This window comes from Cetorhinus maximus, chromosome 15 (assembly GCF_964194155.1).
Source record: "Cetorhinus maximus chromosome 15, sCetMax3.hap1.1, whole genome shotgun sequence".
Lineage (NCBI taxonomy): Eukaryota > Metazoa > Chordata > Chondrichthyes > Lamniformes > Cetorhinidae > Cetorhinus > Cetorhinus maximus.
Genome location: NC_135893.1, coordinates 22,634,841 through 22,660,127, shown reverse-complemented (window position 1 = coordinate 22,660,127; position 25,287 = coordinate 22,634,841). Strand labels below are relative to the sequence as shown.

General features: G+C 42.4%; 1 protein-coding gene across 1 annotated transcript; it reads right to left on the bottom strand.

Moving 5' to 3' along the window:
• Positions 1-1,006: 1,006 nt before the first annotated feature.
• On the bottom strand, positions 1,007-24,359 carry ddost (dolichyl-diphosphooligosaccharide--protein glycosyltransferase subunit (non-catalytic)). Its single transcript, XM_078558069.1, has 11 exons — positions 23,988-24,359; positions 23,084-23,194; positions 20,325-20,411; positions 15,691-15,794; positions 15,160-15,254; positions 13,623-13,716; positions 10,851-10,999; positions 8,844-8,991; positions 4,233-4,353; positions 3,155-3,261; positions 1,007-1,885 (listed from the first exon to the last, which is right to left on the bottom strand). The coding sequence occupies exons 1-11, from the start codon at positions 24,148-24,150 to the stop codon at positions 1,736-1,738; spliced, it is 1,329 nt and encodes a 442-aa protein (XP_078414195.1). The 5' UTR covers positions 24,151-24,359; the 3' UTR covers positions 1,007-1,735.
• Between the last annotated feature and the right edge of the window lie 928 nt (positions 24,360-25,287).

Sequence of the window (25,287 nt, the reverse complement as noted above, 5' to 3'; positions counted from 1 at the left end):
AAAAGGCTCCTGGGTGTTAGTTTAGTGTCAACTTGGTAACTAGAATTTATTTAAATTCCTAGATATTTGCTCAAAGCCAGATGCAGCAGACAATCAGGACTCTTTATTTTCCTTCCAATTAATTAAATCCCTGATGAAGCACAATTTAAGAATTACACCCTTATTTTATTTATTTAAAGAAACATTTTGTCCTCTTCCCTGAAGGTCTGTGTTGTCCAGAAATTGAATTACTTTTGAATCAGCTAGAAAGCTAGTTTTGAATCTAATCATTGTGAATATTCATGTTTTCAAGTCACAGCTAAATCACTCAGCCTTAACATTGATTAAATCAAACAAACCAATTGTGGTTACAATGTTCATGCATCTGTATTTGACATTTTGAAAACTTTTGGCAACATGAAAATGTACATTTTCTATTATAACTTGCTTTGAACAATCCAGGGTACTGGGCCACTAGGGGCAGAAGGTTCCAGGGTCAATTTCTGTTGAAGGGTCATGTTGGACTCGAAACGTCAACTCTTTTCTTCTCCACCAATGCTGCCAGACCTGCTGAGTTTTTCCAGGTAATTCTGTTTTTGTTTTGGATTTCCAGCATCCGCAGTAGCTTTTTGTTTTTTATCAATTTCCCCTCTGGTGCTCTCAGCCAAAATGGCAGTATGGTATTAAATTGGTCTCAGCAGCTCCAGGGGAGATGGGTTGCAGCTATGATGTTCTCCTCCCACCAATGTAGTAAAATAGCCAGCTGACATTTGACAAATTGTCACAAGGGCAAAGTATGAGGTCTGCACTCCAGCAAAAGTGAGTACAAAATAATTACCATCTCTTAGAAACAAACACTCCAACATAGGCCCTGATTTGATCTGACTTCACATTTAGCAACGATGGAAGTCTGGGTCATTTTGCTGGATACCAAGACATCACCTCATGGATGGCAAGTGAGACAAAATTAATACAATGGGACCTGACCATAGAACATATTTGGAGTTAAAAGAAATGGAAACCACAATACATGGAATGTTAAACTTTATTTCCGATGGTCTGGAAAATTAATTTTGAGCAGAAGTTACATCATTGTGGGTGCAGAGATCGGGAAAACTGGAGGGAGACATTATAAATTAAACAACTGTCAATAGATCAATGAAAATAAATTTTTCCCAGTTCATTTTAATCTCTTATTGGCCAAAGGGTTAGATCACTTTGAAGAGTGACCAAGTGGTTAACTCTTACATAATCTTGATTTGAACTGGTGATAGACGAATGCAAAAACTTCCAGTTTTTCTTGTTCTTGTGTTTATGCAGCTGTCACTTTAACTAGTGAAGAACCATCAAGAGTTCTAATAATTTCCAATCATCTGTCCCAGCCATGGAAACAATGAACTTTATCCTCAGAGTGAAAGATGAACCTGGTTCTCAGCCAACTTTTATAAATTCTTTTCACAGAAGTATATCATCTCCCACAGTAAAATAAGAATACATGGATTCAACAATTAGCTCCAGAAGGAGAATTTATACACCCACTTTCAGTAACCTGCAGTTCATGGCTAACCTCTGAACAATGGAGGGATCAATAATAATTGGGATTTGAAGTTTTGTTGCATCCTACATAGTCTGGGCTCCAAGAAATTTCCATGACCAATACAAAAGGCTAGGACTTGCACCCATCTATCACCAGTTTAAACCAACTTAAACTCTCAGCATTGCCGATGCCAAGAACATAGCACACTGCAATCCCAGTTCACTCTGCCTTCTCTTTCTCTTTCATGTGCAAGAAGACCACCGAGAACAAGAAGAGTCCGACCATCATGGAGAAGGTACTGGCGTAGTATGGGTAGGCAGAGGGGATGAAGCGTTCGTACTGAGTGTGCTGAAGGGGTCGAACAGACACCTTGGACAAAAAGAAACAGATTTGGTTAGACTTAAAGTAAAAAAAAGTTATTCTACTCACTTCTAAACTGTCCTGTGAAAAAATATCTGACAACTCAATCATAGGTCACAAATACAAGACCCCACACAAGTTCTATGTTGTCCATCCTTCCACTACAGATGACTGCTGGAGAGCCTGTGGCCAGAAGGGCATCAAAATGGCTGAAGGTGGAGGAATAACCCAAAAAAAGAGACATTTCCCACAGTGAAATGCAGCCCTTCCCACAAAAACATGTGGCTAAAGCAAATGTGAAGCAGATGCTCATCAGAACAATTGATGTTGCCTGGAAATGGAAAAATCTATTCTGGCCTTTTCTTGGTGATTCACTCAGTGTAACCTGCCATCCTGCAAGCCACACAAGTATACAGACCCTTCCCAAAACCAAACAAATGCTTCAATCCCTTGACTCACACTGCTCCCAAGAACCATAGGTGCATCAATTTATTTTCCCACAAGCACCATGCCATCAAAATGTACAATTTCATAAAGCCTAGGTAAATATGTCCTGGAGATGTGATGCCCAAAACTCAACCCAATACTCAAGATGGAGTCTGATCAAGGCTCCTATACAATTGAAGCATAAGAAACATTCTCTTTGTACTCTGCTCTGCTCTCTACTTTGTATTTCAGCCCTCTTGAGATTAAGGCCAACATTCCATTAGCCTTTTGTGACTGCTTATGTTCCTGTCTTCCAGCTTTTAATGTGTGTAGCTGCACTCTTAAATCTCTTTGCTCCTCTGCAGTTCTAGTTTCTCGTTGTTTAGAAAATACCAGTTTCTCTCTCTCAAGTCCAAGGTGGATGACCTCACAATTGTCTACATTGAGTGGGAAAATCAAATGGAATTCAATCTGTTTATGTCCCTTTGTGCTTCCTACTCCCATCTGTCCCTACTAATTCAGTGTCATTCCCCTAGGTCATTTCCCCTGTTGTAAGTGAAGGCTGCCTCTCAAAGGAATGATTAGCAGTTGCACAAGCAACAGAAATCATACTCGAGTGTCAGAATGATAATGCGGAAACCTTTTCCAACTTAAACAGAATAGAATAATGAATGGGAAATGATTTTGTTCAACAAAGACCGAACAGTCTTCCCCAGCAATTTCCATATGCCATCAGGAGTGACGTCAGATGAATATTTTCAATCTTTGCAAGCCTTTTACACATCTAGTACACAATGAAGTCAGTTAAGTGTCAAGCAACGTTGCTGCTCAAATGTTTAGCCTGATGCATACCTGGGTGGAAGAGTATAGATGTGTGTATCCAAGCCTGTTGTAATCTACTTTAAACTGGAACACACCATAAACGTCAGGCAGTTTGAACTGCATGCTGTATTTACCATCTGGGAAAACAAGACATATAGATTACAGAATATTTTCCAATCTTGATGAGCTGCAAGGATAAGCTCTACATTCATTACTATGAAATCCATTCTCAAGCTGTATAGATAAGAGACACAGAAATAAGATAAACAGAAGTTGGCAGGCAAACAAAAAGGAGAGAAACATGGCAGGTGCTGACTCCCAACACTGCATTTCCTGTGTCTTTGTCCTTGTGTTCTTTCACCTAGTCTAGGCTGATGGGATAAAAGTTTCCCATCTGAAACAGACCTCTGTGAATTGAGTTTGGCAATCTGATGTTGACCCTAAATGGGAATAGTTCCATTTCCCAGCACTAACATCTCTCAACATGAGCACTAAACCAAAATTAAAACCTGTTACTTCTCATACAATGCTTTTCCCCATTGTTTGGATAAATCCTGCTGATAATCACCTTTCAATCATCTTCATTGTTTGTCCCGAGGTTATGATTCTTGAACTTTTGTCACTGGCATCCTCTAGGTAATTCATGATATCCCTTCTCCCACTAGATCTACTTAATCAAATTCCAGAAGTGCCATAAACTTGTTTAACCTGGATGTATATTTTGGGGAGAGGTAACCCACAGTCTATTTCTGTCACATTCTAAGCAAGTCTGACAAAGGTCTTAGATGCCGGGATTTTCTGTTTTGAGGCAATGGAGCCTACACTCATGGAAACTAATTCAGTACTTTACATCTGCGGTTTGAACAGCATATTTCTCTCAGAGCCAAGCCCCTGCTCCCTTCCCCATTCCCACTTAGCAATAACCTTTCCTCTATGAGAACAGCACTAACATATTATCTGACTTTCAGAATTATGGTAAAACATTAGATATTCAATATGCATCACAAGATAGAACACTATTCATATATTAACACTCTGCTCTTTAGGCCAAATGCAGCTAAACGTCATGATGTTTTCCCATCACTGGAGTCATATAGATTCAACTCACCATTTCTCTTCAAGTAAGTTCTAACAAATGGATCGATTCGAACAAACTCCAGCTGAATGTCATCTCCATCGAATGGGACCCATTTCCCATTGGAAAGCTTCTCAATAACAATGCTGTACTCCTGCACCAAGACAGAACATTACAAATATCACAAATCAACCCAAAGACCCTCACAGCATCACAGAAGAGTCCGCTATAGAGGGAATTGTGATCAGACCTTAAAGAATCAGACTTGGGTACTTACATTTGAATAATGAAAGAATAAAGTACATAAACAGAAAGTCAATAAAAAGTCAGCGGATTGAGAGAATAATCCCCCATTACGTTCCATCATATAGTTTTGCTTCTTAGTGGAGTGTAAAGGGCCCCATCTCACTCCACTATTTGACCAGGAATTCAAATCTCATTTGAAATTTTGAAAAAAGCTAAATGACCTAGCTTACAGAGTCTAACTATATACGCAATTTAATTTTCAACTAATGGAGTTTATCCAAACTCTCAAGAGGCAATGATGTTGCTCTGTAGCCACTAAAGGTTATAGAGCAGCTTCATTGTCAAAGAAGATGAATAAGATCCAAGTCTATTAGCATGAAAATGACTCTCTTCGATGTACAAAGGGAACGAGAGAGACAGGCAAAACGAGCAAAAAGCAAATATAGTCATAATATCCCCAACCACCCCCCACCCTCCCAACCCAACCCAACCGCGCCGCCCCCCCCCCCCCCCCAATTCCCAATTATCTACTGACCCTTTAAGTGACCCTTTAAGTTGTGAAAGGGGGGGCAGATAAACAGAGATTGAAAGACCTGTGCCCAGTTTTTAATCACTCCACTTGCATTTAAATTTACAACAGTACTGAATTGTCAGGTTTCCTTACAACAAAAAGTAAATCTTCAAGTGAGGGTCCTTATGTCCACAATGAGAGAAGCAAGCGCAGGCTGACTTGAAAATTTGTGTACACAATCATTTCATAGCCTTACTCTACTCTATCTCTGCACATCCTTTAGTCAACATGTCACCTTCTCTGCTTATTTGAGCCTCCTCTAGTGTGCAAACTCCCCATCAGAGGCGGCAAGGCATTCAGCCAGAATACCCTGCTCTCAAAAATTTTCCCTCTAAACTTCTCTGCCTTGCTACATCTCTCCCTACTTTCAATTGCTTTCAGAAAGCTTAATTCTTCAATTGCACTTGCAACCATCACGTCCCCTAACTCTTCCCAATTCCCATTTGATAGCAGAATTCCCACTTTTTAAAAAATAATTCATTCATGGGATTATGGGCTTCGCTGGCTGGGCCAGCATTTGTCACCCACCCCTAGTTGCCCTTGAGAAGGTGGTGGTGAGCTGCCTTCTTGAACTGCTGCAGTCGATGTTGTGTAGGTACGCCCACAGTGTTGTTAAGAAGGGAGTTCCAGGATTTTGACTCAGCAACAGTGAAGGAACAGCGATATATTTCCAAGTCAGGATGGTGTGACTTGGATGGGAACTTCCAGGTGGTGGTGTTCCCATTAATCTGCTGCCCCTTGTACTGTCCTTCTAGATGGTAGTGGTCGTGGGATTGGAAGGTGCTGTCGAAGGAGCCTTGGTGAATTCCTGCAGTCCATCTTGTAGATGGTATACACTGCTGCTACTGTGTGTCAGAGATGGAGGAAGTGAAGGTTTGTGGATGGGGTGCCAATCAAGTGGGCTGCTTTGTCCTGGATGGTGTCAAGCTTCTTGAGTGTTGTGGGAGCTGCACTCATCCAGGCAAGTCAAGAATATTCCATCACACTCCTGAGTTGCACCTTGTAGATGGAGGACAGGCTTTCAGGAGTCAGGAGGTGAGTTACTAGTCACAAAATCCCTAGCCTCTGACCTGCTCTTGTAGCCACAGTATTTATAGGGCTAGTCCAGTTCAGTTTCTGGTCAATAGTAACCCTCAGGATGGTGATAGTGGGAGATTCAGTGATGGTAATGCCATTGAACATCAAGGAGTGATGACTGGATTATCTCTTGTTGGAGATGGTCATTGCCTGACACTTGTGTGGCACGAATGTTACTTGCCACTTGTCAGCCCAAGCCTGGATATTGTTCAGGTCTTGCTGCATTTGGACATGGACTGCTTCAGTATCTGAGGAGTCGCGAATGGTGCTGAACATTGTGCAATCATCAGTGAACATCCCCATTTCTGACCTTATGATGGAAGGAAGGTCATTGATGAAGCAGCTGAAGATGGTTGGGCAAAGGACACTATCCTGAGGGACTCCTGCAGTGATGTCCTGGAGCTGAGACGACTGACCAACAACCACAACCATCTTCCTTTGTGCTAGGTATCACTCCAACCAGTGGAGAGTTTTCCCCGATTCCCATTGACTCCAGTTTTGCTAGGGCTCCTTGATTCCACACTTAGTCAAATGCAGCCTTAATGTCAAGGGCAGTCACTCTCACCTCACCTCAGGAGTTCAGATCTTTTGTCCATGTTTGAACCAAGGTTGTAATGAGATCAGGAGCTGAGTGGCCCTGGCGGAACCCAAACTGGGCGTTGGTGAGCATGTTATTGCTAAGCAAATGTTGCTTGATAGCACTGTTGATGACCCATTCCAATACTTTACTGCTGATCGAGAATGGATTGATAGGGCGGTAATTGGCCGGATTGGATTTGCCCTGCATTTTGTTTACATGACATACCTGAGCAATTTTCCAAATAGCCAGTTCGATGTCAGTCTTGTAGCTGTACTGGAACAGCTTGGCTACGGGTGTGGCAAGTTCTGGAGCACAAGTCTTCAGTACTCTTGCTGGAATATTGTCAGGGACCATAGCCTTTGCAGTATCAGTGCTTTCAGCCGTTTCTTGATATCACGAAGTGAATCTAACTGGTTGAAGACTGGCATCTGTGATGCTGGGGGCCTCTGGAGGAAGCTGAGATAGATCATCCACTAGGCACCTCTGGCTGAAGATCGTAGCAAATGCTTCAGCCTTAACTTTTGCACTGATGTGCTCAGTTCCTCCATCATTGAAGATGGGGATATTTGTGGAGCCTCCTCCTCCTCCTCCAGTGAATTGTTTAATTGTCCACCACCATTCACGGCTGGATGTGCTGTACTGCCGAGCTTAGATCTGGTCCGTTGATTGTGGGATCGCTGAGCTCTATCACTTGCTGCTTATGCTGTTTGGCACACAAGTAGTCCTGTATTATAGCTTCACCAGGTTGACACCTCATTTTTAGGTACGCCTGGTGCTGCTCCTAGTATGCCCTCCTGCACTCTTCATTGAACCAGGGTTGATCCCCTGGCTTAATGGTAATGGTGGAGTGGGGAATATGCCGGACCACAAGGTTACAGATTGTGTTCGAGTACAATTCTGCTGCTGCTGATGGCCCACAGTGCCTCATGAATGCCCAGTCTCGAGTTGCTAGATCTGTTCGAAATCTATCCCATTTAGCACAGTGGTTGTGCCACACAACACGATGGAGAGTATCCTCAATGTGAAGGTGGGAGTTCGTCTCCACAACGACTGTGCGATGGCCACTCTTACCGATACTGTCATGGACAGATGCATCTGTGACAGGCAGGTTGGTGAGGATGAGATCAATATGTTTTTCTCTCTTGTTGATTCCCTCACCATCTACCGCAGACCCAGTCTAGTAGCGATGTCATTTAGGACACAGCCAGCTTGTCAGTAGTGGTTCTACCAAGCCACTCGGTGATGAACATTGTAGTCCCCCACCCAGAGAACATTCTGCAGCCTTGCCACCCTCAGTGTTTCCTCCGTGGTGTTCAAAATTGAGGAGCACTGATTCATTAGCTGAGGGAGGGCAGTACGTGGTAATCGGCAGGTTTCCTTGCCCATATTTGATTTCATGCCATGAGACTTCATGGGGTCCAGAGTCGATGTTGAGGACTCTCAGGGCAACTCCCTCCCGACTGTATACCACCACCTCTGCTGGGCCTGTCCTGCCGATGGGACAGGACATACCCAGAGATGGTGGTGGTGGTGGTGGAGGAGTCTAGGACATTATCTGTAAGGTGTGATTCTGTGAGAGTGACTATGTCAGGCTGTTGCTTGACTAGTCTATGAGACAGCTCTCCCAATTTTGGCACTAACCCCCAGATGTTAGTAAGGAGGACTTTGCAGAGTCGACATGGCTGAGATTGCCGTTGTTGTTCCCGGTGCCTAGGTCGATACAGGGTGATCCATCCGGTTTCATCCTTTTCTGTGACTTTGTAGCGGTTTGTTACAACAGAGTGGCTTGCTAGGCCATTTCAGAGGGCATTTAAGAGTCAACCATGAGTCACGTGTAGGCCAGGCCAGGTAAGGACGACAGATTTCCTTCCCTAAAGGACATTAGTGAACCAGATGAGTTTTTACAACAATCGACGTTAGACTTTTAATTCCAGGTTTTTATTTAATTCAAATTCCACCATATGTCGTGGTGGGATTCGAACCCGGGTCCCCAGAGCATTACCCTGGGTCTCTGGATTACTTGTCCAGTGACAATACCACTATGCCTTTGCTCCCCTTTAAGCCTCTTCAGCTGCCACAAGTCCCCACCGCATAATTATTTAATTCAAAATATCTCCTAAAATATCCACGAAAAGTTCTAACAATTAGTATGAGTTTCATTTGTACTTACCACCAGGTCAGTTATGGTATAGGCATTTGGCGGTTTGATTTCTCCAACAGGGTGGTGAGACACCTTTCCAACACGGAGAACTCCTTCCTCTTTGAATACCCAGCGGGATAGTGCCACTGCCAGCTCATAGTTCCCAGTTTTTGAGAATCTAAATTCAAGAAAAAGTTCATATTACATCAAACTCTAACATAATCTTACACCAATATCAAATTCACATATCAGAGTAGGGAGGAATTCTGGAATGTTTATTGCAGTGACCTGCACACCTTGGTCCAAATTTTATGCTCTGTAATTATGATCGACTATCCCCCTTTGGATCTAGCAATGTTACAACTATAAAACTTTACGTCCCCAATTCTCAATCTCAGCTCCACAACTTCAGAGATATCCCCAAAATGGCTACTTATTGGTGTTGAGTGGCAGTGTGCCATCAGACTGATCATTCAGCACCCCAGATGCGCAACTGCTTCTGTTCAAATAAATCTTTGGGTTCAAAGATGTTACTTTTTTAAAATTTCACATTCCCACATTCACGCTTTCGCTGAATGGAAGAAGTATCTGGATATTGAGCAGTCAGCAGAAGAAAGAGGTTTTATTGCATTGCAAAATCTGCTGCAGTCTGAAATGAGATTAAAAACCATGCTGAGGTCAAAACATGCTCACCCAGATTAAGAAGTCAACTACACAATTCCCATAATCTTATTCTGAAAAATATTTATTATTATTGAGTAGTTTCCTTTTGCAAAATTTGCTTACCAAGCCACAATATATTGTTAAAAAAAAATCACATTTCAACAACCAGATCTTATTTTTTATAGCACCTTTAACATAATAAAACACCCCAAGGTGCTGCACAGGAGAATTATAGTATGTCACTGATCCACGCAAGGAGATATTAGGTCAAAAGTTTGGTCAAAGAGATAGATTTTAAGGAGTGTCTTCAAGGAGGGAAGCAAAGTAGAGAGGCGGACAGCTTTAGGGAAGTTATTCCAAAGCTTGGGGCCTAGGCAACCGACGGTCACCAATGATGCTGTGGTTAAAATCAGGGATGCACAAGAGACCAGAATTAGAGGGCTCTTGTGAAGTGGGAAGTACAGGAGAGATAGGAAAGGGGGAGGCCATGGAGGGATTTGAAAACAAGGTTGAGAATTTTAAAATTAAGACAATGTTTGACCTCTAATTCCTCCAGTTAAAGCTCATGAAATCCAGAGTTGGCCCAACAAGCGTCAGGTAATACCCATTCATCAGAACTCCTAGCCAGCTCTCCATTACCATTAATGACACCATCAGTGAGTCCCTCATCAACATCCTGGGGTTCACGACTGACCAAAAGCTGAACTGGACCAGCCACACCAACAACGCAGGAGGCTTGGTACTCTGCAACTAGCGGCTCACAACTCTTGACCCCTCAGAGCCTCCTTATCCACAACACTCAAGTCAAGAATGCGATGAAATACACACCATGCGCCTGGTTTGGTACAGCCACAATTTGAAACAAGCTTAGCACTGTCCAAGGTACAGGAGTTCACTTGATTGCTGTCCTTACCACCAGGCTCAATATCCAATCCCACCTCCAGTAGCTGCAGTGTGTACTATCTTTAGGATCCAATGCAGTATCTATTCAAGCATGCTTCAGCTGCACCTCCCTCATCTGTGACAACTAACACCAAGAGAAGAACAGCAATGCTGTTAGAATACCATCATCTCCAAGTGTCCATCCAAACCGGACATAAATCATCATTGCTTCATTGGCAATGAATCAGAATCCTGGTATTCCCTACCTAACGCCATTGAGAGAGTACAAAAACTGCAATGGTTCAAGAAGCAGGGCCACCACCACCTTCTTGGGGACAATAAATGCGACCTTGCCTGGATTCCCCAAGAATAATTTATTTTTTAAATGATAAGTTTTCTTTCTGAAATGTAGTGACAATGAATTGGTAGGAGTGTAAGTTACTGATGAAAAATCTTATACCTTGCAAAGTAACTTTGGGTACCTCATCTTACCTCTCAGCTCCTGGAGTAGCTTTCTGTACAGGAGAGTTGAAGAAGGCATCACTGAAGAAATCAATAGAGCCACTGAAAACTACACGAGCATTGTTCCGGGCCTGGAGTCCAGCAATCAGCAAGGTGTTCTTTCCCACACCATGAGGATACTAACACAATGTGGAAAAATATAGATGTTTGTCACAAAACTGGTTGTCTTTTCCCTTCCTATTATACATATACATTTAGCTATCGGTTATTACAGATGAATTACTGGCTGTCATGCATTCCATGCAGTAGTATTTGAGCACGTTCAGCTCCAACACACGTGTTTTAATTGAACAAGGACTCCAATGGAAAGCAGTTTGGCCATGTGCATGCTTAGAGCACCCAGTATATGCCCAATAGTACATGCAATATACATAAAGGAGTGCCCAATATGCACCAGAGTACCCATATGTACACTTAAGATGTCTCCCTCAAGTACCCAGTATCTACACAACAGAACATGTTGCACAAAGCATGCTCATCGCTTTCACTCCTCAAGCTCAACAACAAGCATGTAGTTGTGAAATTAACCCAGTGGTGAAAACACGTATATGTAAAAATAGATACAACTCCAGCAGGCAGCAAATTCAATACGGCAAGAAATGTACAATGAAAATGGAACAGGACTGAACTTTCTTGCAGTTCTCTTGATTAAATCAATTAACAAAGGCTGAACTGAAAAGAAAGATTAAATCAGAAACCCTCATTCAATCTGTAGTTTGTACTGAGTTAGCTGATCGGAGACAGGGGAGCATGTGGGGCATGACAATTTACCTCAGTGCCCTTGAACTGGGAAAGGGATGAATTTAAGAACTGTGCTTTTAAAATTTCATTCATGGGATGTGGGCATCGCTGGCTATGCCAGCATTTATTGCCCATCCCTAATTGCCCTTGAGAAGGCAGTGGTGAGTTGCCTTCTTGAACCCCCATGAGGTATATCCACAGTGTTGATAGGGAGGGAGTTTCAGGATTTTGACCCAGCGACAGTGAAGGAATGGCAATACATTTCCAAGTCAGGATGGTGAGTGGCTTGGAGGGGAACTTCCAGCTGGTGGTGTTTCCATGTGTTTGATGCCCTTGTTCTGGATCAGGATTGTCCAAAGTATATGGCCCACAAAGCCCCTTGAGTCAGTTTTCAAAATTCCAGTCAAACAGGTCAGTTTCAATGGAAGGTTCTGTATGGAGCTGCTCCTCCAATCACAGGCCATTTCTCCCCACGTTTGCTGCTGATAGGCTCATTAGTGAGCAAATGAGGGAGAAAAACAGTTTTTGATTGGAACAGCAGCGAACACTGGCATGGTGAGTATGCTGAGGGCTGCCAGGTCGAGGGAAACAAAGGTATAGTTGGGCTGGTGCCTCTGGAGCCAAGCAACGGTGGAGCTGAAGCCTAGAGAGCCAGGTATACCGGGCCCACGAAAGGCAAAGTTTTGGCGGCACAGGAAGGAGACGATGCCATGGTGAGTGTGGGAGTGAGAGAGTGTGCCCGAATGTGTGTGTGGGGGGAGGTGAGAGAGCATGCCTGAGAGTGTAAGTATGGGGGGAGTGAGAGAGCGTGTCTGAGTGCTTGGGGGAATGACAGCACATGTCTGAGTGTGTGTGGGGTGGGGAGGAGGGAGAGTGAGTGTATGAGAGTGTGTGGGGGGAGTGAGGGAGCGTATCTGAGTGTGTGGGGGATTATGAGTGAATGACTGTGTGTGTGTGTTGGGGGGAGTGCGAAAGACTGAGTGACCGTGTTGGGGGCGGGAGAGGAGTGCGAGTGGCAGAGTGTGGGGGTGAGTGCGAGAAACTGAGCGTTTGGAGGGGGTTAAGTGAGTCTGTGTTGTGCCCAGTTTCACTTGTACACTTGCGCCCAGGTTTCTCACTCACTCTCACCACCACACATCAACACATACACACGCACCTACTAACAACAGGTGAGGGTGAGTGAGTGAGCACCTTGGGACTGGGAGTGAGCCTGACACACACTGACCCTCTCACACACTGGTCATTTTCATTGATTACTCTTTTTTAAATTAACAATTTATTGCTATGACATTGCTGTACTTTTGCTCAGCAATTGCTTCTTTCCTTAAAACAACTTTTTTTTGAAATTCAGTTTATTGTTGTGGCAAACCTTGTCTTTCTGAAATTTTCTCATCGGCCCCTTGATTGAGAAAAATATGCAAATGTGGCCCACCAAGCAAAAAGGTTGGACAAGCCTGTCCTAGATGGTAGCGGTCGTGGGTTTGGAAGGTGCTGTCCAAGGAGCATGGTGAGTTCCTGCAGCATCTTGTAGATGGTACACACTGCTGCCACTGTGCGTCGGTGGTGGAGGGAGTGAATGTTTGTGAACGGGGTGCCAATCAAGTGGGCTGCTTCGTCCTGGATGGTGTCAAGCTTCTTGAGTGTTGTTGGAGCTGCACTCATCCAGGCAAGCGGAGAGTATTCCACCACACTCCTGCCTTGTAGATACTAAACAGGCTTTGGGGAGTCAGGAGGAGAGTTACTTGCTGCAGAATTCCTAGCTTTCTGACCTTTATCACATGATCCTTTTTGTTTAAATATCCCAAAGTGTTACTTATCAGGTAATGCGAGGAATGAACTTGGCTGGGTTCCACAGTCAAATAACTTACTAATATCCACCTTATAAGGATCATGAATGAAAAATGGTCACCAGAGACTGCCTGTAGTACCGGACTCCAGCATGTGTTCACCAGGAGAGGAAGAGGACCATTCCACAACCTGGAGATTACACACAAGAGTTACCTGTGTGATAGGCTTGTCTGGGAAGAAGGAGTAAGAGCTGGAGGATCCAGTCAGAATATCCAGTACGAGGGGGTTATCAGGATCTGCCACCATACTAGAAAGGAAACAAAAAGAAACATTGGGGTTTGGGTTGATGGACTCAAGATAAACCAACTAAGTTGCAGTTTTTAAGTGAAATAAAAAGTTGGTCTGCACAGAAAATCTTTCATAATTTGTTGAAATATGACGTGAATACACATACATGTTAACGTCAGCATTCAAGCTTGTTTCTTGAGCTCTGAGCACAGCATCATCCCCCTCCCCTGGTGTACTTACTTGGTTACTTAGTTGGTTCCTGTACTATACTTCCTCCAACACCATGCTCATAACCTCCATTCTTTTGCCTCTGGCCTACTACATGTTCTCCTACTTACTTTATCACTACTGGCAGACCCTTCAGTTATCTCTCCTCCACACTCTGCAAAGATCCCTAAATTCCCCATACTGCTTTGCTACATCTCCTCCTCCCCTTAAAGTTTCCTCAATACCTAGCTCCTCTATGCCTTTTGACACCTCCCCTGATTTCTCTCCTTCCCCAGTCTGATCATCAACTGCAAAGCACCTGGGAATTTTTGCTGCATTAAAAGCTCAATAGCCATTCAGCCCACAGCTGCTATCGTATATAAAGTGGTATCAAATTTTTTTTTAAATAATTCTATCAAACTAATTTCTTCCACAGGCCATATATAAAATATTCCACTCTTGATCAGTTGCCTTCATTAGTATGGCTTCAAGACTTGAGTATAGAAGGATACACAGCAACTTGTTTCAACTCACACTTAAACACCCTCAGATGTGCTCTATCATTTGACGAGCCTTCTGGCTACATTTCACATGACTAAATAATTTTTGGTGGTCAAATCACTTCCTTTTCCATCTTTGCTCATGGACAATCCTTACTCTGACGCTCCCAAGTTCCAACATGTCTAACCTCAAAACCATCTACACTAACCGTATAGTATTTACTGCAGTTGATTGGAATAAATCCCCCTGAATGCTGCCAACCTCCTTTCTCCTTGTTATTTCCAACTAAAGTTGCTGTAATTTAAACCTTTTTCTCCATCACTACTTATTCTTGTATTCATCCAAATACCACCAAGACCTTATCACAAAACCTCAACCAACATCTGTCCCTGCAAAACAATTTGCACTCCAAGGAAACTCAGCAGTTTCAAAATTTAATGAAAAACAAAACTACTAGAAGTAAAGAACATGCATGCTTTAGGGAACAAAATGCAAATATCAATACTGTGCACAATATCAAAGACATCGCACTGCTAGTTCTTGCAGTTATCGGGCAATGAAACTAGCTTGTTTCTCACTCAAGTTTACTTAAATTGCCAAACTCAGATTGGAGTGAAAGATACTCTAAAGGCCACAGACTGCAAGCCACAACTGAGCAGCGTTTCATGGTCAAGTTTGCGACAAATTGATTATTTTGTTCTGCTACAAGTTTACTGTACAGAGTATAAGAACAAGAAATACCTTACCCACTTACCCAACTCCCTGAAATAAAAGGGGATTCTTTGGTTGTTTCCCCACAACAGTGGGAGCCTTCAGCAGTTGTTCATTATCAGCAATGATCAGTGTGTGCTTTGGAAACAAGGAGGTATTTATAGTCAACTTTTCTTTCTTTTGAATCAATCTTTTAAAACGCTTAACAGTTCTTTTTAAAGTCCCTTTGTGGCACAATTCATGATTGCTTTACAAATATATTTAATAAATGCTAACAAATTTTAATATATGTTCCATAACCGACCAAAGTGTTTGATGCTTATATTAGGTTGCAAAATTGGAAATGTGTTCCATTTCTCAGCACTAGCATTTCTCACTTTAACAGAAGTAAAATTCATTACATATAAAAGTAAAAATGTCTAAAATCTATGGCTCCAGGTTTTTTTTGGGGGGGTGGGGGTGGGGAGAAAGAAACAAGAACTTTGCAAAGATCTTTCTAACCATTAATCAGGTTGCCTTGTGAGGAATACATCACTATTAGATGAAGCATGACTTCCTTCCCCAATGCCCTTACCTGGCCAGGATCAGAAACATCATAGTTATGATGGTCAATAACAGAAGTTTTCTCCTCATCAAATTCGATTCCGCATTCACTGCCCAGCTCTCGTAAAGGGTCCCCTTTAAACAAGCATACAAAAAATTAACTCACCTTCAGAGATGCTGGAAAATTCCAGCTGCATCACCCTCCACCCTTACCCTAATCCCCAAAGAACCTGCAAAAATTGTGCCCCCTCGCACCTCAAAATTCAATGTTCCCCACCTTTGCGAACATTATCCTGTTCCACCCAATGACGTCACTTAGTCTTGCCCAGCTCCTAAATGATCTACTGCTTTGCTCCACAATTAACTCCGCACGGTGCTATTAAAATAGGAAATAGGAGGCGGCCATTCGGCCCCTCAAGCCTGCTCCACCATTCAACTAGATTATCACTGATCTTAGACCATAAGACATAGGAGCAGAAATTAGGCCATTCGGCCCATCGAGTCTGCTCTGCCATTCAATCATGGCTGATAAGTTTCTCAACCCCATTCTCCCGCCTTCTCCCCGTAACCTTTGATCCCCTTACCAATCAAGAACCTATCTATCTCGGTCTTAAATACACTCAATGACCTGGCCTCCACAGCCTTCTGTGGCAATGAATTCCATAGATTCACCACTTTCTGGCTAAAGAAGTTTCTCCTCATCTCTGTTCTAAAAGCTCTTCCCTTTACTCTGAGGCTGTGCCCTCGGGTCCTAGTCTCTCCTACTAATGGAAACATCTTCCCCACGTCCACTCTATCCAGGCCTCTCAGTATTCTGTAAGTTTCAATCAGATCCCCCCCTCATCCTTCTAAACTCCATCGAGTATAGACCCAGAATCCTCAAACGTTCCTCATATGTTAAGCCTTTCATTCCTGGAATCGTTGTCGTGAACTTCCTCTGGACCCTCTCCAGGGCCAGAACATCCTTCCTGAGATACAGGGCCCAAAATTGCTCACAATATTCTAAATGTGGTCTGACCAGAGCTTTATAAAGCCTCAGCAGCACATCCCTGCTTTTATATTCTAGTCCTCTCGAAATAATTGCCAACATTGCATTTGCCTTCCTAACTACCGACTCAACCTGCAAGTTAACCTTAAGAGAATCCTGGACTAGGACTCCCAAGTCCCTTTGCACTCCAGATTTCTGAATTCTCTCCCCATTTAGAAAGTAGTCTATGCCACTATTCTTCCTACCAAAGTGCATGACCTCACACTTCCCCACATTGTATTCCATCTGCCACTTCCTTGCCCATTCTCCTAACCTGTCCAAATCCTTCTGCAGCCTCCCCACCTCCTCAATACTATCTGTCCCTCCACCTATCTTTGTATCATCTGCAAACTTATCCAGGATGCCCTCAGTTCCTTCATCTAGATCATTAATGTATAAAGTGAAAAGTTGTGCTCCCAACACTGACCCCTGCGGAACTCCACTAGTCACCGGCCGCCATCCTGAGAAGGACCCCCTTATCCCCACTCTCTGCCTCCTGCCAGACAGCCAATCTTCTATCCATGCTAGTACCTTGCCTCTAACACCATGGGCTCTTATCTTACTGAGCAGCCTCCTGTGTGGCACCTTGTCAAAGGCCTTCTGGAAGTCCAAGTAGATAACATCCATTGGCTCTCCTTTGTCTAACCTACTCATTACCTCCTCAAAGAATTCTAACAGATTTGTCAGACATGACCTCCCCTTGATGAAACCATGCTGACTTTGCCCGATTTTACCATGCACTTTACCAATACCAAGTATTCTTCTACCTCAATGTCGTTTTCCCGCACTATCCCCATATCTCTTGATGTCTTTAGTAACTAGAAATCAAGATCTCAGTCTTAAACATGCTCAATAACTGAGCCTCCACTGCCCTGTGGGGTACAGAATTTCAAAGATTCACCACCCTCTGAGTAAAGAAAGTCCTCCTCATCTGGTCCCAAATTATTCTGAGACTGTGTCCCCTGGTTCGATTCCCCACCTCCAGCCAGGGGAAACATCCTATCCATATCTACCCTGTCGAGCCCTGTAAGAATTTTGTATGCTTCAATGAGATCACCTCTCATGCTTCCAAACTGTAGAGAATACAGGCCCAGTCTCCTCAATCTCTCCTCAGGGGACAATGCTGCCATCCCAGGAATCAGTCTGGTAAACCTTTATTGCACTTCTTTTATGAGAGGTATTTCCTTCCTTGGGTGGGGAGACCAAAACTGCACATGATGATCCAGGTGCGTTTTTTTTGCCTATTCACTTAGCCTTTTCTAAGTCCCCTTGAAGCCTCTTTGCATCTTCCTCAGAGCTCACACTCCCACCTAATTTTGTCATCAGCAAACTTGGAAATATTACATTTGGTCCCCATATCCAAATCATTGATATGTATTGAGAATAGATGGAGCCCAAGCACTGATCCTTGCGGTACCCCACTATTCTGTCAGCCTGCCAACCTGAGAATGACATGTTTATTCCTCCTCTGTTCTGTCTGTTAACTAATTCTCAATCAATGTCAGTATATTACCCCCATCTCATGTGCTCTAATTTTGTTTACTAGCCTATGTGGAACATTATTGAAAGCTTTCTGAAAATCTAAATGGACCACATCTACCATTCCTACTTCTCTTTAGCTCTGAAGAGTCAACAGACTCAAAACTTGAACTCCGTTTCTCTCTCCACAGATGCTGCCAGACCTGCTGAGTTTTTCCCAGAATTTTGTTTTTATTTCACATCCACTGGTTCCCACTTATCTATTCTGCTAGTTACATCCTCAAAATACTTTAACAGGCTGGTCAATCATGATTTCCCTTTCATAAATCCATGTTGACGCTGCCCAATCCTACCATTATTTTCAGTGTCCAGTTATGACATCCTTTGTTATACATTCCAGCATTTTCCCTACTACGAATGTCAGGCTAACAGGTCTGTAGTTCCCCATTTTCTCTCTCCCTCCTTTCTTAAATAGTGGGGTTATATTTGCTACCTTCCAATCTACAGGAACCATTCCAGAACATATAGAATTTGGGAAGATGTTGTTGGGCGTGGGTGAAAAATGCAAGGATCATTCATGATATTAGGAATTCTTTAGGCTAAGTGGCTTTGAAGTCTTAAAAACAAATTATGAACCATGAGTTTTTAATGGGCAGTAATTGCACAAACTGTTTAATGAGAGTTTGTGATACGGTCATGGTGGCATATAGAATACAGACAAGTATCAGTGGCAATAAGGGATAAAGTTGAAATCACAGCAACTATATGGGAAAATGAAAAGCAAAAAGGAAACTGGAAGCATTCCCGAAGATACTCTAATTGAAATCGATAAGCGAAGGTAGGTAGATTTAAGTGTAGATAAGTTTATTTTGAGCCTGAGGCCAACACAAGCAATAAAATACTCATTTCCTATTGGTGCCAAGCTAGCATCACCTTAAAGTATTGTACTCTCTGACATAGGAAAGTGCGCTTAAATAAAACACACATCTATGAAATACAGATCAGCTGAAGGAATAATACCAACCAGCTACTAAAGGGCCAGGTTTCCAACTGATGCAACACTAAATCCACAATGTCTATTTTAATTATGAAACCTGTGAACCTGGTCAATGAGAAATTGCTGTCCAAACAGCAGATTACTGTTGTCCAACAACAATCCACCCCTACTAGGTCCTGATTTCAATAGGCCAGTAAAGGAGATGGTGAAGCAAGCCACCAAAAGCAGGGGTGCCAGGTATCTGCTCACAGGGAAAGACAAATCACCCCTGTGCAGAGTTATCTGCATTTCTACTCTAAAGGGACACAAAGATCCTGGAACTAGATCCATAACCTAAAGAGGATGGAAGATCTGTTTAACATCTATTTTCCTCCTTTACTATGGCCATACAACTATGCTCCCTGCAGGAGGAAAGATCTGTCTAGGAAGAGCCAATGACAAAGATAGTTTGCATCTATAGCTTTATTCCCAGTTAAGAGAACAAGTTTTAACACCCATTTACATATTCATTCTGAGAAATCACAACTTATAAATTTGCAAAATTAATATTCTGATCAAAAGGGGGCAATGAAACTTTTAATTAATATACAGATATCTCCATTAATTTTTGTACAATGTATCAGTTTCAACCCAGCGTGTCAGAGGCTCATGGGTTAAAACCCCACTCCAGATACTCTAGCACATAATCTAGGTTAACATTTAAATACAGCATTGGGAGGGAGCTGCATAGTTGGAAATATTTTCTTTCTATTGAGATGCTAAAACTGAAGCCCTGTCTGCCTCTTTAAGAGGCTGTGTAAGATTCCAGGGCACTCATTATCTGAAGAGCAGCAGAGTTCACTGGTGGCCTAGCCCAACATTTTTTCCACAATCAACATTACCAAAATAGAGTATCTGGACATTTATTTCAGTAATGTTTATGGGACCCTGCTGTGCACAAATTGGCTGCCACATCCTCTACATTACAACAATGACTATACTTCAAAACTAATTAATTTACTATCAATCACTTTGGGACATCCTGGCATTGATAGTCTTTATAAATAGATGCAAGTTTGTTCTTTGATTATGAAGATTAAAATGCACAAAATAATGCTTGATGTGTTCTTCACATGACCAAAGTCACGACATTTCAAATGTAATAATTATTTCATATTTTTACCAATGTCTGAGCTTGCAGCAACCAATACATTTCCACCTCCATCGATGAACGTGGCAATAGTGTCAACATTGATGTTGCCTCCAAAATCTAAAATCAAAAGCAAATTCCCATTAATCCAAGCTGCATATCCTTTCTCACTCCTCCACACCCCCAAATAGAGCAGGCATTGGTTCCAGGAAGAGTAATACTCTAACCTCCATCAGCTGAGGTGTTGGAGGGGGGAAAAGAGGGTGGGGTCGGGTGGCGGTGGGAGAATGTTAGGGTCTCAATTGCAGCACGTGGATCTCTTTTAGAAGTTCGCACCCACTGTCTGATACAGCACAATATACACTCCATAATTCTCCTTTCTTATTAGCCAAACAGCACTAATGGCAGTGCAAAGCAATCTCTTAAAAATGTATTAAATCTGAATTAACATACTAAACTAACTAAAGTAACTTCCATTTCTGTTAGCTGTTTTTAGTGGCTTCTGTCCTTTGCAATTTCACTCTTTTGGCTTTCTCCCAATATTCAAATTCCTTATTTCATTGGCTTTTCAGTTGGGAAACAGATGGAGAAATGCCAAACCTGCTCCCAGGTCTCTCTAGCAGACAGATGGGCTGACATTTGTTATTTTGTCATTCCTCGGCCTGGGAGGGACTTATTCTCCACTCTCTCAGCCAAAAATTAGACCAAGAAGAAAGATATACGAACTCCTTCAATAGCAAACTAAGCATTACAAACTGAGGGAAGGTCCCAGATCTAACTCTGGTCAATACTGAATTAGTGATTTAATAGTGAAATATTAATGATTTAGACTTTGGAATCAAAAACATAATTTCTAAATGTTATGAATACAGGGTGTTATAAGATGATGATGTTTTGGGACTCTATCTTTAATTCAGCGTAAAATGGAGGAATAAGAGGGTCATGTTTACTGCTTTGAATTCTGCCTGACAACAAACCTGGGTGGCCTGGTTACCAGGGGCACAGCAAGGCTCAGGTTGAGACTCACTGCGAGTAAGGTGCAAACTGTTCACACCTGAAAACAAAGGCAGGAGCAGCTCGGTTAACCATAGACAGCCTTTTGGCCTCCGAGTTTTTGGACAGAGAGAGGTCTCACAGAGATAAAAGTCTGCAGCTGGTGTGGTCAGCAGATAGAAGACTGAGAGTTCCCTTGTATGCAACAAGCAGAACGCAGGAGGGAGGATAGTTTCTGGCTGAAGAGATGCATCACGTGGTTCTAAAGACTCTGGAAGATTTGTTCTAGCAAACCCAAGGTGAGAAATCACTGATGTGGCCCTTACTGCTTGTTTGGAAATTCTCCAAAAAATGGAGGTAAGTGCCTTTTCACTGTCATTCGACAAAGCAGGTAAGACGTGGACTCATTGGAAGTTGGGAATGACTGTGGACTGTTTCCTATGAAGACTGTAATCCTATGGAGAGCATGTTGTAATGTATACAGATGCGGCGTGTGGTTATCAGTTGTGTTAAAACATTAATAAAGATTATCTTTTCTGTAGTTGCTTACTAAGTAATGTTTAGCCATATGTTGCTTTTACTTTGTTTGTTACAGTAACAGTCTTAAAAATTAAAATCTTGTGCGATTCCTTTAATCTGCTCACAAGGAATTCAAATATATTATTTAAAGTTATCGGTCTCGACAGGAGATCATAAGATACATTTGAAGACAAGAATTCTTTTGGAGGAGTTAGTCAATACTGAGGAGAACTGCAACAAATTACAAGGAGATATTAAACATGTAGAATTGGCAAATGAATTTGAGCACAGTTAAGTATTTTGGTAAATACGTTGATAAGGAAAATAAGATTAATAGGGCCATAACAAAAAGCAATTTAAGGTTTATTTCTAAAGAGATAGAATTAAAAAGTTACACGAAACTTGTATCGAACATTAGACCACAAATGGAGTACCATGTACAGTTCTGGTTGTCAAATATAAAAAGGATTAGAGGCACTCGAGAGGGTGCAAAAAAGATGGACAAGGCTCATACCAAAACGGTGAGAAAAACGTGAACAGGCTCAGTCTCTTTTTTTGAAAAAAGACTGAGAGATAACCTAATAGGGATCTCTAAAATTAGGAAAGATAGACTAAACAGAGTGTTTTTCCACTTGTCGGGAAGTGTAAAACGAGAGGCCATCAATGTAAGATAATCACCAAGAACTCAAGAAAAAGAAACTCCTTTACTAAGCGAGTGGTGATTATTACAGGAAATGGTTGAGGCCATTATCATAGGTACATTTAAGGGGAAGCTAGATAAGCACATGAGGGAGAAGGGAATGGACTGAGAGTAATGCTGAAAGGAAGGATGGGAGGGAACAGCGTGGAATATATAAACATCAGTGTGGATTGGCCAGGTTGAATGGCCTGAAAATGTGCTGCATGCTCTATGTAATTCTGTGGCTGAACCAATATGGGATTTACAAGTGGCCTCAATGATCTTGATTAAAGAAAGGAAACTTGGACAAGGAATTGGAGAACAACTGGTGAAATCAAAAAGCAGTTAATGTCTTTAAGGAGAGCGGAAAAGCGCTGAGAAATAAATATATTTCCTGACATTGAACCCTGTTGACTTTACATTACATTAGAAACCCTCCAACTCTCTTGCTGGTAGGGCGCACTACACAGATGACTGCATTCCAAGCAAGCCATTGCAGTCTACCGGTGATTTTCTTTAAACAGGGAAACTAGAAAAGCCTTTTTTAAAAATTGCAATTTCCAAGTGAGAAAGCTATTGCAGAAGAAACAGACATCTTTACCTTCCACCGATGGGGAAAAAATGATGAGATGATCATATACAAATTCTCCGTACTTAATCAAAGACAAACCAGGATCATCCGAAATCTTGAATGTCAAGTTAAATCCAAGATCTAATTGGAGATTTCAAACAAAGGCACGGGTTAGTGCATTTCAATAACCAATGAGGAACATTCGAAGATACACAAGTCATACTTACAGCAAGACGTAGCATAAACTAGCACTGGTATGAATTGACCCTGTCCTGAGGGTACAGTGGCTAATAGAAGGTCGCTCTTTTAAAGTCACTTGTTACCTTAATTTTCACAATTACAACCCCTCAGCATTCCAGTCAAAATTTGGATTATCTCCCCATCAGTTCCATTTAACCTCTATTCTCTGGACTCCAAAGACCTCTGGCGCTGATGGGATCTAGTCATCACCCACATTGCTAGCTGATGCGGTGGTGCTGACTCTCTTGCATGCATTTAGGAGGGAGCTGGACTAATTTCTGACTGAGTCAGACATTGGTGACATAGAAAAGTGTCTTCAAAGGTAACAATTGGTCCATTTGATTTTCTGGACTGGTCTCAATCCCTTGAGGGAGACAGAGAGGAATTTTGCAAATAGTTTCCCCCCATATTGGCTCTGGGTCTTTTCCCTGTTTATTTTCACCTCTCCCAGGAGATTGCATGGCTGCAAAGTTAGGAGAGTAGGCGGGAAGGGAAATGTTTAGCCATAGTGATCTGGCCATCACGGCGTGTGGCAGGCTGGCTGGATCAACTAGTCTTTTCCTGCCCATTAATGTTGAATGTTTGCATGCGCGTCTCCCCCGGATTTAGCTCCTTTTCTATCGCTCCAAGATCTTGCATTCCACCTTCTCTTTACCACTGTGCACCCATCACTGAGAATAAGTCACCCTCCCACCTGTTAGGCTCCTGAAGAACATGGAGTGCGTCTCCTTCATGTTGATGTTCTCCAGAAGCACCAGCGTCCGTCCGGCCCCCTCAGCCACAGGAAGGAGGGAGAAGAGCAGAAGAACCCAGGTCCCCAAAACCCCCATTCCACTCTGGCTCAGACCCACCACCATTTCCAGCCGGACACAGAGACCGGAACCGGGGACACGGAGCCGGAACCGGAAACACCCCACCGCCCCCTAGCAACTGCAATTCCCCCGCCCGTCGCTCTCCTCGCTTTTTATTAATATTATCATCGAGTTTACTATTTATTTTTAGGTTTCGAGTCCCAACACTTTTTAAACGCGAAAATTCTTCAATTTGTAAAGTCAACCACCGCCTCTTCTCAAAACCAACCAATCAGCACCAGCCAACTTGTCACTACAGCCTGTTGCAACACTGAAAGAGGTCCCCGGAGAACCAGAGTGTGATCTCAGGTTCCCAACCTTCCTATTGAGACCTAACAGGAAGCAAAGAGGGTTGGTTGTGGTTTAATTTGACATCTTTTCTGGACTGAAATAAAATTATAACAATCCTAAAAACTAAAGTTTCTGCATCACAAGATGTACTGTAGTAAAAGTATTATATTTAAAAATCGGGCTTTTAGCATCATGCTTACATTTAGCAATTGCTAGCTAGGGAAAACAACTCCAATTAGTTTCACCAACACGTTTGGCCAAGATGGTATATGGATTGATTTCTCTCTGAGGTGGTACAAAAAACATATTCACTGTTCATCCAAAGCGCTGTGTAAACCTTGGCAGGGGAGTGACAAAATTACCTTATAACAAGGAAATTCAAGAACAAAATCAGGTATAACCAAATGGGTGGGGGATGGATGTACAGCCCAAAGAAAGGGTTATCTGGAGTGACCATAAGCTTGTTCAGAGAGTCTAAAGGAGTATCTTAAAGGAAGTTCAAGAGGCAGAGGTATTTAGGAAGAAAATTTCTGAGCATGATCACCAATAGGGCAAAGGAAAGGGGGGAGCATGTACAAGAGGCTAGAATCGGAGGGGCAACAACTAACTCAATTGTCTACAATTCCAACAAAATGATTTAGTTATTAAGAGTAAATTTGAGTATTATTTGTACAACAACAAACTAGTTATCAACAGTTGAAGTGGATTTAGATGAGGAAGATCCTGACTAACCAATTCCAGTTCTGAGAAAGTAACTATTCAATCATGGCATACCCTACGACATTGTGTACTTCAACTTTCAAAACACAATTGATAAGGCTCCACTTGAAAGATTACTAATTAATCACCAAG